This window comes from Dendrobium catenatum, unplaced genomic scaffold (assembly GCF_001605985.2).
Source record: "Dendrobium catenatum unplaced genomic scaffold, ASM160598v2 fragScaff_scaffold_853, whole genome shotgun sequence".
NCBI lineage: Eukaryota > Viridiplantae > Streptophyta > Magnoliopsida > Asparagales > Orchidaceae > Dendrobium > Dendrobium catenatum.
This window is the reverse complement of record NW_021319315.1, coordinates 1,740,577-1,753,770: the sequence shown is the minus strand read 5'-3', so window position 1 is coordinate 1,753,770 and position 13,194 is coordinate 1,740,577. Positions and strand designations below refer to the sequence as shown.

General features: G+C 34.1%; 2 protein-coding genes across 2 annotated transcripts; one reads left to right on the top strand and one right to left on the bottom strand.

Moving 5' to 3' along the window:
- The first annotated feature begins 346 nt into the window (after positions 1 to 346).
- On the top strand, positions 347 to 4,051 carry LOC110108005. Its single transcript, XM_020838485.2, has 7 exons — positions 347 to 754; positions 1,490 to 1,576; positions 1,705 to 1,965; positions 2,088 to 2,252; positions 2,338 to 2,391; positions 2,510 to 2,656; positions 3,376 to 4,051. Exons 1-7 carry the CDS (start codon positions 587 to 589, stop codon positions 3,748 to 3,750), a joined length of 1,257 nt encoding a protein of 418 aa, XP_020694144.1. The 5' UTR covers positions 347 to 586; the 3' UTR covers positions 3,751 to 4,051.
- A 5,820-nt stretch (positions 4,052 to 9,871) lies between these two features.
- LOC110107994 (pentatricopeptide repeat-containing protein At4g39530) lies at positions 9,872 to 12,302 on the bottom strand. The gene is made up of 2 exons (XM_028696921.1): positions 11,743 to 12,302; positions 9,872 to 11,664 (listed from the first exon to the last, which is right to left on the bottom strand). Exons 1-2 carry the CDS (start codon positions 12,165 to 12,167, stop codon positions 10,002 to 10,004), a joined length of 2,088 nt encoding a protein of 695 aa, XP_028552754.1. The 5' UTR covers positions 12,168 to 12,302; the 3' UTR covers positions 9,872 to 10,001.
- Positions 12,303 to 13,194: the final 892 nt, after the last annotated feature.

The window sequence follows — 13,194 nt, the reverse complement described above, 5'->3', positions numbered from 1 at the left end:
CTCAATTGCGGCCGGTTATAGTCAACTGTGCCGCGGTGCACCATAAGGCATCTACTTGTGGCTGGCTAAATTTTGTCGCACGTGAGTCAGAAGGCACGTGAAAAGCTAAACCCGTGTTTGGAATGGGAATCCAAAGCTACACCATCTCTGGCACGTGTGGCTGGAAATGAAACGTCAGAAGTAAACAAAACAAAGGGTATTGTCGTCCTTTCGCGTGCGAACATGGAGAAGCGACAAGACCGGCATAGGTGCGTGCAGAGCTCACCGACGGACACTTTTCCACTCTTACCCCTCCAACGGTTACTTTTTAGAGTTTAGACCCATTGCCTCTTGTTCTGTCACCCTGAATTAGGATAGAGAAGCAGTGATAGAGAGAGAAAGAGGAAACTGTCTTCTTTTACTACTTTTTTTGCTTGTGGAGAGAGAAGCAAAGGAAAGGGTTTCGTTTCGCCGTGAGGAGCTTATGAGTTCTGAATCTGCGAGTTGGGAAAGGAAGTATTTTTACTTATTTTTTTGAGATTTTTTTTTTCAAAAAAGATCAGATTTTTTGGGGAAGAAAGGAGGGCGGCGCATCTTAGCGCCGATCATGAGGTTGCACTGTGGTTTTAACCGTACTATAGTGGCCGTGGCGCTTATTTGCTGCTGCGTATTGTGCGCTGGTGCGGCGGCGGTTGTCGGCGAAGTGACGAGGAAGCAGATCGCTGTGGAGAAGCGCCTGCGAAGGATCAACAAGCCGGCCTTGAAGAGCATTCAGGTCTCTCTCTCTCTTACCCCTATCTTCTCCATTATTCTTTCTCATGAAAGGTTTTGCCCTTTCTAATTTGAGTTAGGTGCGACACTTTTATACTTATTTTCTTAGAAAAGATCTAAGATTCCCTCTTAGATGTTAAAAGTTTTTCTTCTAGGTTCTTTTTCTTCTACATTAAATGAGGATTGTTGGCTTATTCTTGCATTTTTTTTATCATGGAGATGTTAGGGCTTCCCCGCTTCCATTTTTCAGTTCGGTGCCTCCTTTTTCTTTGCTTCTTTTCAAACTCAAAATCCCTTTTTCGCTGAAGGAAATGTCTCATATTAATCAATCTTTCATTTGTGTTCAAACAATGAATGTTTAGGGCTCATTTGATGTTTGTAGACTGAAAATATGTTCTACAAAAATATGACTTCGATTTCACTTATTTCAGGAATTTTGCGGGTGTTTGTGTTGGAGGTCAATATTGATTTAATTACATCAAACAAGTGATAGAATCCGACAAATTTACTGTTTTCCCGGAACATGTTTTTCAAACTTCAAGCAACCAAATGAACCCTTAATCTACATGATTTAGACATTTCTCATTTTGTGCTTCAAATATTTAGGCCAACCTAAAAGCTTGTCTTTTCCTTGGTTTTTTTGGGTATAATCTTTTCCTTGGTTATTTCGCTATATCATAGCATTATGAAGTGATAATTGAATAAAATCTCTTCCATTTTGTTTGTGAAAACGATGCAGAGTCCTGATGGAGATGTGATAGACTGTGTTCACATTGCTCACCAGCCTGCATTTGACCACCCATTTCTTAAAAATCACACAATCCAGGTATTCTCCTCAACACCTCTTTATTTCCCAGTATCTTTTTATCTATAGTAGCCCCACTGTCTTTCTTCTTCCTGCTCAAATTTTATAGCTTTCATACTCTCTCTCTCTCTCTTTTGTACATCCTTTAGATGAGGCCTGCTTTCCATCCAGAAAGCCTTTATGATGAGAGCAAGCTAGTTTCACACTCCGGTGCAAAGAAACAGAACACGGTAGCTCAGCTTTGGCATCAGAATGGGAGATGCCCAGAGGGCACAATACCAATAAGAAGAACTAAGGGGGAAGATGTTCTAAGAGCTAGCTCAGTTAAGAGATATGGAAGAAAGAAGCATAGAACCATACCAAAGCCAAGATTTGCGGATCCTGATCTCATCAATGAGAGTGGCCATCAGGTATGGTAAAAGGAAAGAATCTTTGAAATAAAGAGTTAACGTTTTGGTAGATTCTTTTATTTACCTCTCTTCTTTTCTCCTTTTTTTTTCACTTTCTTCTCTTTATGCCTTTATGAGTGTAGCATGCAATTGCTTATGTTGAAGGCGATAAGTATTATGGAGCCAAGGCAATTATAAATGTCTGGGAACCAAAGATTCAACAGTCCAATGAGTTCAGTCTCTCCCAGCTCTGGATCTTAGGGGGTTCCTTTGGTGAAGACCTCAACAGCATTGAAGCTGGTTGGCAAGTAAGTTCCACACATAAAATGTTTTGACTTTTGCAAATTGATCACATGGAGAACAAATATATTAATTTTCTACCAATAAAAATAGGTCAGTCCTGATCTCTATGGTGATAATAACACCAGACTGTTCACTTACTGGACTGTACGTGAGCCTTTCATCTCTTTGATGCTCTTATCTTCTCATATCAACATCTTTTTTCTTCAATTAGGAGATGCCTTAATGGTTTTTCCCCCCTCAATAATGCTTGTGAAAATGACAGAGTGACGCCTATCAAGCAACGGGCTGCTATAATTTACTGTGCTCTGGGTTTATTCAGATCAACAGTGATATTGCAATGGGGGCCAGCATCTCCCCTATCTCTGATTATAGTGGCTCACAATATGACATCAGCATACTTGTTTGGAAGGTAAAGAAAAAAAAAATCTCACCCTCTTCTTAGACATAGAAATATAAGCCTAAAACAAAGGCAAAATTGACAAAATCTGTAACACATTTTCTGCTACCATATGATATTAGCATGCTTGTCTGTACGGTGGAGAAAAAATGCTCCCTGAAATAGGGAAATTTACATACATATTGTACATATCTAACACTCAAAAATTTAATATTACATACCATATTATATTATTTTAATATCAAATATACAACTTATATTTCTATCCTATCACTCATAAATTTCATTTCTACCGCTCATATTTGATATGAAAATGAACTATGGGTGGTATGCATGTAATATTAAAATTTCAGGTGTTAAATATATAAATAGAGTAGGATAAGGTGGTATGTATGTAAACCTCGTTAAAATCTGTGAAACATTTTCTTCTTGTTCTTTAGTTTATATTCTTTAAAAGAGAAATTATAAATATCGCTATAGTTAAATGTTTTATAGGAAGGAATGAAGGTTATATGTGCTAATGTATAAAATCCTAGTATGAATTTTGTCATATTATCAGGATTTTGCGACAAATACTAATATTTTCTGACATTTATGCCATATTACCAGTTCTATATGGTTGTATAGTGTGATATGTTTTTATCCATATTTACAAAGATAAATATTGTTATACAAACTATTTGAGTTTTATGCAAATATCCCTCTTTTGTTCACCTATCATATTGGAGCAGGATCCAAAGGAAGGAAATTGGTGGATGCAATTTGGTAGTGATTTGGTGCTAGGTTACTGGCCTTCTTTCCTGTTCTCCTATCTAGCAGACAGTGCCTCCATGATTGAATGGGGAGGAGAAGTGGTGAACTCTCAGCCAGATGGAGAACACACAGCAACAGAAATGGGAAGTGGTCATTTTCCTGAAGAAGGATTTGGCAAAGCAAGCTATTTCAGAAATATTCAGATAGTTGATGAATCTAATAACCTCAGGTCTCCTAAAGGTGTTGGAACTTTCACAGAGCAATCTAACTGCTATGATGTGCAAAATGGAAATAATGGTGATTGGGGGAGTTACTTTTACTATGGTGGTCCTGGAAGAAACTCCAATTGTTAATATGGGAAAAAAAACCCAAAATTTAGCCTTTAGTTCTGTCACTCCCCCCTTTGTACCATTCAATGTGAACTAAAGATCTTAATTTACTGAGAGATTTTGGTTCTTAATTTTTCAATGATCCATATGCTCTCTCCCACACACAAATGGTTGGAGAGAAGGGAGGTCAGGTTTCTTAAGAGAAACAAGGCCTGTAACTGTTTGGACCTTATGTAACTTGTGACTTCAGTCTTGGAATGATTTGTTCAAAGTTCAGATTGTGTAACTGGTTTTAGATTGTTTAATGATATAAGAAGTTCTGTCATGATTTGTGGTAGATGATTAGCTTTACAAGAAATTGGACTTCACATGCAAATGAGACTTTTTTACTTCACATGCAAATGAGACTTTTTGTTTTTGGAAAGTTGACAGAGCATATGATTACAATTTTAAATATATTGGACTCCATGTGAAGTACATGGAAAAAAAGCCAAAAATGAGAGTATTCGCTTGTATTTCAAAGATATTTGTTCTGAACTTGATCTACATAAATATGATTATAAGTTGGCTTAATTTGATCTACATAAATATGATTATAAGTTGGCTTAATTTGAGCGGTACAGATGATGTTGAACTACGGGCTTAGGTATTCGAACAGGTTTCGCTTCCGCACAGAATAATTTTTCCTCTATATGAAGGATGACTATAGATGAGAAATTGGAGGGAGCTTGGATGTTTAAATAATCCTTGAGCTCAATGAAGATGTCACCATCTAACTAGTAATGCAACAAAAATGACAGATCACTACCTTATTGTTGTGGTTCACATACTATTATAGAATTACCACCATTAAAACATCATTGAATAGATGCCATTGTACCATCGCCCGACCACCATCGTTGGGGCATTACTCATCTAGCGCTTGAATACCCGGCTTAACCTCCACTGTCGAAAAACTGCCAAAGTGTCGCCATTCAACCACCACCTGATCATCATAGTAAAATAAATAAACTTGATTTTCTTCTAAATTAAATAAAAAAATTACTGAAGTTCTATTTAACTAAATCAGATAAAAATCATAATTCAATTCCTTTAGGCTGTGCTGATTTGTATGAATTGAAAGAGAAAATGAGAAATAAATAAATGAGAATTGTTGTGTCCTAGAATATTTGTGGCAGTAAAGTAATATAAAGTTTAATGTCTTAGCATTGTATGAAGATCCAGTGCGCAATCAGATGAGAGAGAGGGTGTAGCGTTTATAAGAGACACCAAATTTTTTACATGAAAACTCCTGAAAAGTGGGAAAAACCACGAGGTCTAGCCCAATTTGAATGAATCCACTATAATTTGTAGTCGATTAAAAATGAGGCTCTTCATTGGAGAGAAGGTCTTGGTTTGATATAACAGATATACATCATATAGAATGCATTACATGGTAGAAATTGAAAGAATCGGTATTAATATGTTCATTTAGTTGGCATAACCATAATCAACAAGCGACGGAGGTTGGAAAGACCATAGTCGGCAGGAGACGGGGGTTAGAAAGACTGTTGTCTAGTGGTGGAGTTTGAAAAGACCGTAGTAGGCGACGGGGTTGGAAGGACCATAGTCGGCAGGACACAAGGGTCAGAAAGATCGTTGTCTATCGATGGAGGTCAGAAGGACCGTAATAGGCAATGGAGGTCGGAAGGACCGTAGTCGACAAGAGATAGGGGTCAAAAAGAGCATTGTCTAGCGGTGGATGTTAGAAGAACTGTAGTAGAAGATGAGGTCGAAAGGACTGTAGTCGACAGGAGACAGGGGTCAAAAAGATCGTTTGTCTGGAGGTGGAGGTTGGAAGGACAATAGTAGGCAACAAAGGTCGGAATGATCGTAGTCGGCAGGAGACAGGGGTTAGAAAGATCGTCGTCTTAAGACGGTGGTGGTCCGGGAGAAGTCTGGGCCTCAAGTGGTGGTCCGACAGAAGTCCGGGCCTCAGGTAGTGGTCTGACAGAAGTTCGGGCCTCAGGTGGTGGTCCGGAGGAACTCCGGTGTCAATTGGTGGTCCGGCAGAACTCCAGGCCTCAAGTGATGGTCCGGTGGAACTTCAGGCGGTGGTCGATGAGGAGCTAAGGGGCAACAGCGATCTCCGATCTCTCTCTTGCTCTCTTTTTTAGGTATCTTTTAAGAGGAATGAGGGTCTATTTATAGATTTTCTAGAGTGGCATGACTCGTAAATAAGAGAAAGATCATGGGTAAATGGGGAGTAGTTTGGATGGACGGCCAATGTTGAATTCCTTGATTATGAACCGTTCACTAGACATTTGAAGGTCTTAAATGATGTTAGAATTCTGTGATCTGTCTCGTTGGATTCATCTCCTCGAGCCGCTCGATTCGACTATAAGCATGTCACGTTTGGAAACCGTTTGGTAATCCAAATTGTGGTTTGAACCCTCCAACAATGCTTTCAGGTCCTTGATTTAGACTCATTTGAGCTCAGATTGAGTCAAATTTGGTGTCATTGGATTTGTATTCTCGAGATGTTCAACTCGACTATAAGTTTGCTGAAATCGGAGTTTAGATAGTCCCAAATTTAATTTCAGAATTTTCCAAGTTGATTTTGCCCCGGGATTCATGCTTGATCATGAAATTTTTTTTGGTGATATATATATATATATCAAGAATAATATAAGATTCAATTGTAATTAGTTTTCTCTCAGTATTTTATTGAATAAAAATTAAAATCAAAGTTTTTTTTAAATTAATTTATATATTTTTATTTTTTATTTTTTATTTTATGAGCAAACGGTCCAAAAACAGAGAAATTTGGCTCAGACTTTCAGGTTCTTTAATTAAAAAAAATTATGATCCAATAATTGGAGCAAAACGCCTTCATTAATACTTTAATTAGTGTTTCCAAAAAACAAAAAAAATTGTTTATAGTGGACAGACTTCATCAAAAGACAATTAGTATTTCTAAATTAGGGTATTTTTTTAATAAACTACTGAGGGTAAAATAATGCTTCTTCTACATACTACAATATAAAGGAAATATGATTGGATTGATCACCTAAATTATTTTTAAAAATTAAAATAATTTCCTATTATATAAAGTGTCAATTTAGTCCATTAACATATTAAATAGGAATCAAATTATTCTTTTTTGGGATCATTTAGTTCTATTTAAAAGAATGAAGAAATTAAAATTAAATTTTTAAATAGTCAATAATCATAGTTATATAAAATTTTAGAAATGAAACTTTTTAGTATATATAGTTATATAAAAATTTATATTAATTTTATTTTATTTAATGTTAAGATATTAAAAAATAAAGTAAATCTCATTTTTTTATTATTTAATATTTAATTTTATTATATTATATTATTTTAATAAGAAGTGGAACTCCTGATTATCCTTTTTTTAATATTTAATATTTTCAGGTCATTTCATTAAAAATATTTTGAATTTTTATTGTATTTTTGAATTTATGAGAAGTAAATATCATCTTTATATTGAATCAAATGATTTATTAGTATAATTTTAAATAATCAAATTAGCTAAATATGCATCATGGCATTATAATCTAGTCAACAATTAAATAAATTTATTAACTTCTATTATATTTTTATGCATAGTTTTTTTATTTCTCTTAATATATAAATTACATTTCAAGTATTTTCCATTGCAGAAAATCTCTCATCACTAGAATTTACCAAAATACATCAGATTTGCATAAATTTCAAGAAGTGCTAAATTAAAAAAAAAAAAATAAAATTCTTTCAAACAAAAATAAATTATTTTTATCAATCCATAATTTCATAAAAATAAAAAAATAAATAATATTTCACAAGACAAAAGAGTACACAATAATGCAAGCAGCAGATGTCAGAGAGAGCACATCGACAAGAAATGGGAGTTACCGATGAGGGAATCAGAAACCTTTCATTGATTCCTGCAGAGGTCACATGACCGTTGATCATTAGTGGCTGCAACGGCACAAATTATTCAAAAATCTTCCTTTTCAACAACGTGATCAAAGAGAAATAGGTCAAAGTAAATAGAAGAAAGTACATATGGTGGTAAAATTTTTCAGTGCTACTGTTAGGAGATAAATCAAAATGTATCACATCATTTTTATATTTTATATCGATGATATGATACATTTTGATTCATCTTCAAACGATCATCTTTAGTATTGTGTAACGGTGTGAATCAGGTGATATGATGCATCCTGATTCATCTCCGAACGATCGATGACCACATATAATAATTTCTCATATGAGGATGAATTATCAGGCAAAAGATGGCTTAGTTGGCTCAAAGATTCCATATGAATGGCTATGATGGATGAGATAAAGTTAGAAAGCATAATATTAAAAATTGAAGATTAGAATATTTTTGTCTGCTTAGAATAAAGTGCATCTAGCTTAAAGATAAGAAGAGCATTTTTTTTTAGAATGAAGATGGGGTGAAAGGATATTGGCTTTGGTGTGCATATGCTTAATTAGGAGGGATGTCAAGTTAATGTATGATATATGCTTTAGTACAAATTAACAACAAAAAGAATCATGTCTCATTATATGGGTTAACTATATGAATATTTTTTTCTATTATATCGTATTAAGAGTCAAATTCTGATTTGAATATAATAAAAAATATCATTTTAATATTTTCTAAGTTTTTTAAGTCTAGTTTTATCTTTCTTAACATAGGCGAATCTAATACATCTACTTTCCTAACAGGTCATCGAAAGACTGTCATTTTATGCGACCAAACCATCTAAGACAACCTTATCTAATCTTATCATTTCATTAGAGCTACTCCAACCCTTTCACGTATATACTCGTTTCGCATTCTTTCTCTAAGTATAAACACTAATCCACTTAAGCATCATCTCTCTACAACACTAACTTAATTTATGCTTCTCTTTTAATGACCAACATTCTATGGCATAAAGAATTGTAGGTCTCACCATCATTTTATAAATGTACCGTTAAGTTTGAGGAGTAATACTTTTCTATTACACAATATGCCTAATGCATTCTCCACTTTAATTATCCAATTTAGCTTCTACTAATAATATTCTCATCTATTTACATCCATTTTGAACAATAGACCTGAGACATTAAAACTTGCACTCTTTTTAATGACTTGATCGTCTAATATCACAATTTCGCCATTAGATCTATTTCTCTAATATTTTTCAATTTTAGTTTGAGCAATTTTTTTTGAGAATAGGCTAAGGATTTAGTTGTCCAAATTATGATCTCCACAAGAGATCATAAAAGATCAATGAAGGTGGTGTTAGTTTTGGCAGGAGAATCAGAGAGGTGTACCTTCTACAATACAGTTTATTTCTAGCACATCATCTTTGTGTTAATCATTATACTCTTGGCAAGGATTTATGGAAATTATAGGTCTCTATATTTAAGTTATTAGAGATACAAATCATGGAAAATTTTTTAAAATAAAATGGTTTAATAATTAATTAAGTAAAAATGAAATCAAATAAAAAAAATTATAATTATTTATCGTTAGAGATGACGACTTGATTTTTTTTATTTTTCTTATATATATATATATTATATTATTATATAATAATTTTAATTTAACTATTTGTTTTTTTTTTAAGTTTTTATATATATATGATATTATAAATAAAAAATTTATAAACTTAAATATATTGTACTTATAAAAAACGAAAAAAAAAAGAACAAAACTTTCTACAGTTCTTTTTTTAATTTAACTAGTTGTTTTTAAGTTTTTTTAATTAACAATAAAAAAAATTGACATTATTTTAACAGTTCTACAGCTTTTAATTTTTTTTACTATTTATTTTAATAAATGATATTATAAATAAGTAAGATTATAACTTAAATATATAGCTATTTAAAAAAAAACTAAAAAAGAGAAAAAACAAATAGTCAAATAAAAATAATAAAAAAAACCAGTCGTTAGCACAACATTTTTCTCCTTTTTTTGGTAAATAATATTTTAGTCTATTTTTATGTTTTTTTAATAAATTCTACTATAAAAAATTAAAAAAATTTCAAAAAAAATTTAATTTAACAATTTATCTTCCTCTTTTATCTTTTATTTTCATTTTTAATACTTAAATATAAATTTTAATATATATTATAAATGATATTTTTTTCTTATAAATGATTCTATAAATTTTTTTTCTTATAAATGATTCAAGATTTGTGCGTTGAACATGTTTTCCATTTGAAACCTTTCAAGAGCACCTTGCCTCTTAGTAAAACTAACAACTTCTCCTCCTTTTTTTTTACTTGCATTACACAATAAAATTTGTTTCTTCCACATGACCAGCTTCCTTCATGTTGAGCATCAAATCGCACAGCACATTATATATGAGATCCTTCTCAGGGTGACAATTATCTTTAGCTCCAAAGAAATGGAAATTATTCTGTACCATAACCCAACTTAAGCCCGGCGACTTTGTAACTCTCCTCAGTTTCATCGCATTCCTTGTTTCAAAAGCTTCATTCCATTGACCATTAGAAGAATACAAGTTGGCAAGTAACACATAGGTTGCATCATCATCTGGATCCAATTCAAGCAGGCACTTTGATGCCTGCGTCCCCAATTTCATATTATTGTGGTTTCTGCAAGCACCCAGAAATGTTCTCCATATGAGATGATTGGGTTCTATTGGCATAGTCTTTATAAACTCTAAGGCTTCTTCGAGACGACCGGCACGACCCAACAAGTCGACCATACATGTATAGTGATGGATCACTGGTTCAATCATGTATACCGATTTCATAACTTCAAATAAAAAGATACCATCCTCAATCAAACCTGAATGACTGCAAGCATTCAGTAAACTCACAAAAGTCACTGCATTTGGATTGATACCCTCCTCTATCATCTTACTGAAAGATTCCAAGGCTTTTCTTCCTAGCCCATGTTGTGCATAACCATCAATAATGGCTGTCCAAGCTATTCGATCCTTCGTCAGTAAGTTGTCAAAAACCTTAGATGAATCCTCAATTGTGCCACTTTTTGCATACATGTCGATCAGTGTGCTTGCTATGCATGTATCAGATTCATGCCCATTTCTGATGATTTGAGCATGTATTTGCCTGCCTTGGAGTTGATCACCAAGCTTGGCACATGAAGTCATGGCACTAGCTACTGCAAAAGGATCTGGCTTTACAGAAGATTTGTGAAGATTGCAAAAGAACTCTATAGCTTCTTGATCTAAGCCATTGGAAGAGAATCCAGCAAGCAGTGATGAGCAAGAAACACCGTCCTTTGTTTCCATGTTATTGAAGACTGTATATGCATCCTCAATCTTTCCATTCTTAGCATACATGTCTATAAGCGCGCCCTCGACATGGATGAATGCGGCATATCCTGTTTTTAAGGCTAAAGCATGTAAATTAGTCCCCAAAATAACATCGCCAGTTTGTGCCGTGGAAGCTAATAGAGTTGCAAGAGTAAATTCATTGGGTAAGATTTTAAATTCTCTGATCATCTGGTGAAACATCTCGATTGCAAGCTCCGTGTTGCCATTCTGAGCATAGGCACCTATCATCACTGTGCACATAACCAAATCATAATATGGAGATCGGTCATAAACTAGCCGTGCGCTAAATGTATCTCCAATTTTCACATAGAAGTCCATGATTGAAGCTCTAACTGATGAATCATTCGCTAAGCTTGTTTTTATAGCATAGCCATGAACTTGAGAGCCCTCTCTGAAGCCCAGCACAGATGCACACGCCTTCAAAATGCTGGTAAGAGCAAACTCTCCAGCCATCATGCCCTCTTCAAGCATTCGAGCAAAGACACTGATGGCCTCAAAAGACTTATTTCTTTTAGAGAACCCAACTATCATTGTTGTCCATGAAAACACATCTTTCTCCTCCATCCTTTCTAAGATCTCAATGGCAGTGTCAAACTCATCATTTTTTGAGTACATTGAAATGAGACTGCTACCGACAAAAACATTTAAAAGCAAGCCCATCTTAATGATTAAACCATGAAGCTGGGCTCCAAAATGAACATACCCTGACTCCGAGCAGGATCGAAGGGTGCTTCCAAAGGCGAACTCATTAGGAAGAAATCCATCGTCAAGCAAGCTTACAAAGGTTTCAAGAGTTACTCTAAACTTTCCCAGCCTGGCATTGCCAGAAATAAGAGTGGTCCAAGAAACAAGATTTCTTTGGGGCATATCATCAAACACCTTCTGGGCATGAGATATGCTCCTGGACTCCGAGTACCTCTGAATGAGAGTATTGGAGACGGATGTGCAGGAGAGTAAGCCAGACTTGATGAGGTGAGCATGAAGAACTTCAGCATGAAGACAAGGATTTCGAAGCAGGATATTAACGGGAGTTTTTGGACTTTCCCTTCTTGGCGGGAGAATTGGGTTTAAGGGCGGAGAAGCGACCGTTGGAGCAACGGTCATATTCAGTGTAGTTATTGGAACCATAGGGTTTGTGCCTCTATAACCGATAACCTCGCGCTTAAGATTTCATGTTTCCTTCGGTGAACTATGAGGATCCAAAATACAAATTTCTTGCTTGATTGGGATTTTTATGATCCCAACATTTTTCTCATATTATTTATATGTTATATAGAAATATCAGCATTTCAATAATTAAAATTAGGTAAGTGTGCTTATAATTTGTAATTTATCAAGAATATTAATATTTTGTTTGGTACAATGCTTTCTAAAATAATTGTATAATATAAATTTTTTCAAATTTTTTAAAAAACATTAAAAGAGCTATCTCAAATGAAGTCAAAATTGAGATGAAAATATTGAGAAACGTGGACGCGATAAAAAACTGACTAATTATGAAAAATAATTAGAGAACAAAGACTAAATAACAACTAAATATAATTACTTAAAATATTACAGAATTAATATAAAACAAACAACTTCATAAATTCATGAGGGATTTTTTTTTTTTTTGGATGAAGAATACAATGCTTAAGATCTCTAAAGAAGAGAATATTATTTTGAATAGATTTGAATGAATATGATTGAATTTTATAGCTTATAGTCATAATTAAAAAAGACTTGGTGAAGGAGATTTTGATATTCTATGAAAGAACTCATGCACATAGGCTCTATATGATAGTTTATATGAGAATGGCAGAATCCTTCAAATAGTGAGAATATGAACAAATGGAGTAAATCAGACGATGATCGACGCATGAACCATTGTGATGAAAAAAAAAATATTGGGACCTAGAATCTTTGACTTGTAGTAGAAGACTCCTTTCGAGTAATAAATGATAGATTTCTATATGATTAAGATGATGATTTTGTAGAGAAGCGATTCTGGGGGTGTTAGTGAGTCGAGTGGCTTGTGAGCAGGCTCAAACTCAACTCGTTAAGGAGCTTATGAGTCGAGTTTATAGAGACACGAATTTGAGCTCAAACTTATACTTGAGCTCATATATTATACACAAGATCAAGCTCACCTTTGCTTGACTTGTAAGCTAGTCGA

Coding starts and splice junctions, on each gene's coding strand:
- LOC110107994 (XM_028696921.1), bottom strand. CDS start 12,167: ATGGTTCCAATAACTACACTGAATATGACCGTTGCTCCAACGGTCGCT. Junction 11,665..11,742: donor CGATCCTGCTCGGAGTCAGG/GTATGTTCATTT, acceptor TGTCGGTAGCAG/TCTCATTTCAATGTACTCAA.
- LOC110108005 (XM_020838485.2), top strand. CDS start 587: ATGAGGTTGCACTGTGGTTTTAACCGTACTATAGTGGCCGTGGCGCTT. Junction 1,577..1,704: donor TTAAAAATCACACAATCCAG/GTATTCTCCTCA, acceptor TACATCCTTTAG/ATGAGGCCTGCTTTCCATCC. Junction 1,966..2,087: donor TCAATGAGAGTGGCCATCAG/GTATGGTAAAAG, acceptor TTATGAGTGTAG/CATGCAATTGCTTATGTTGA.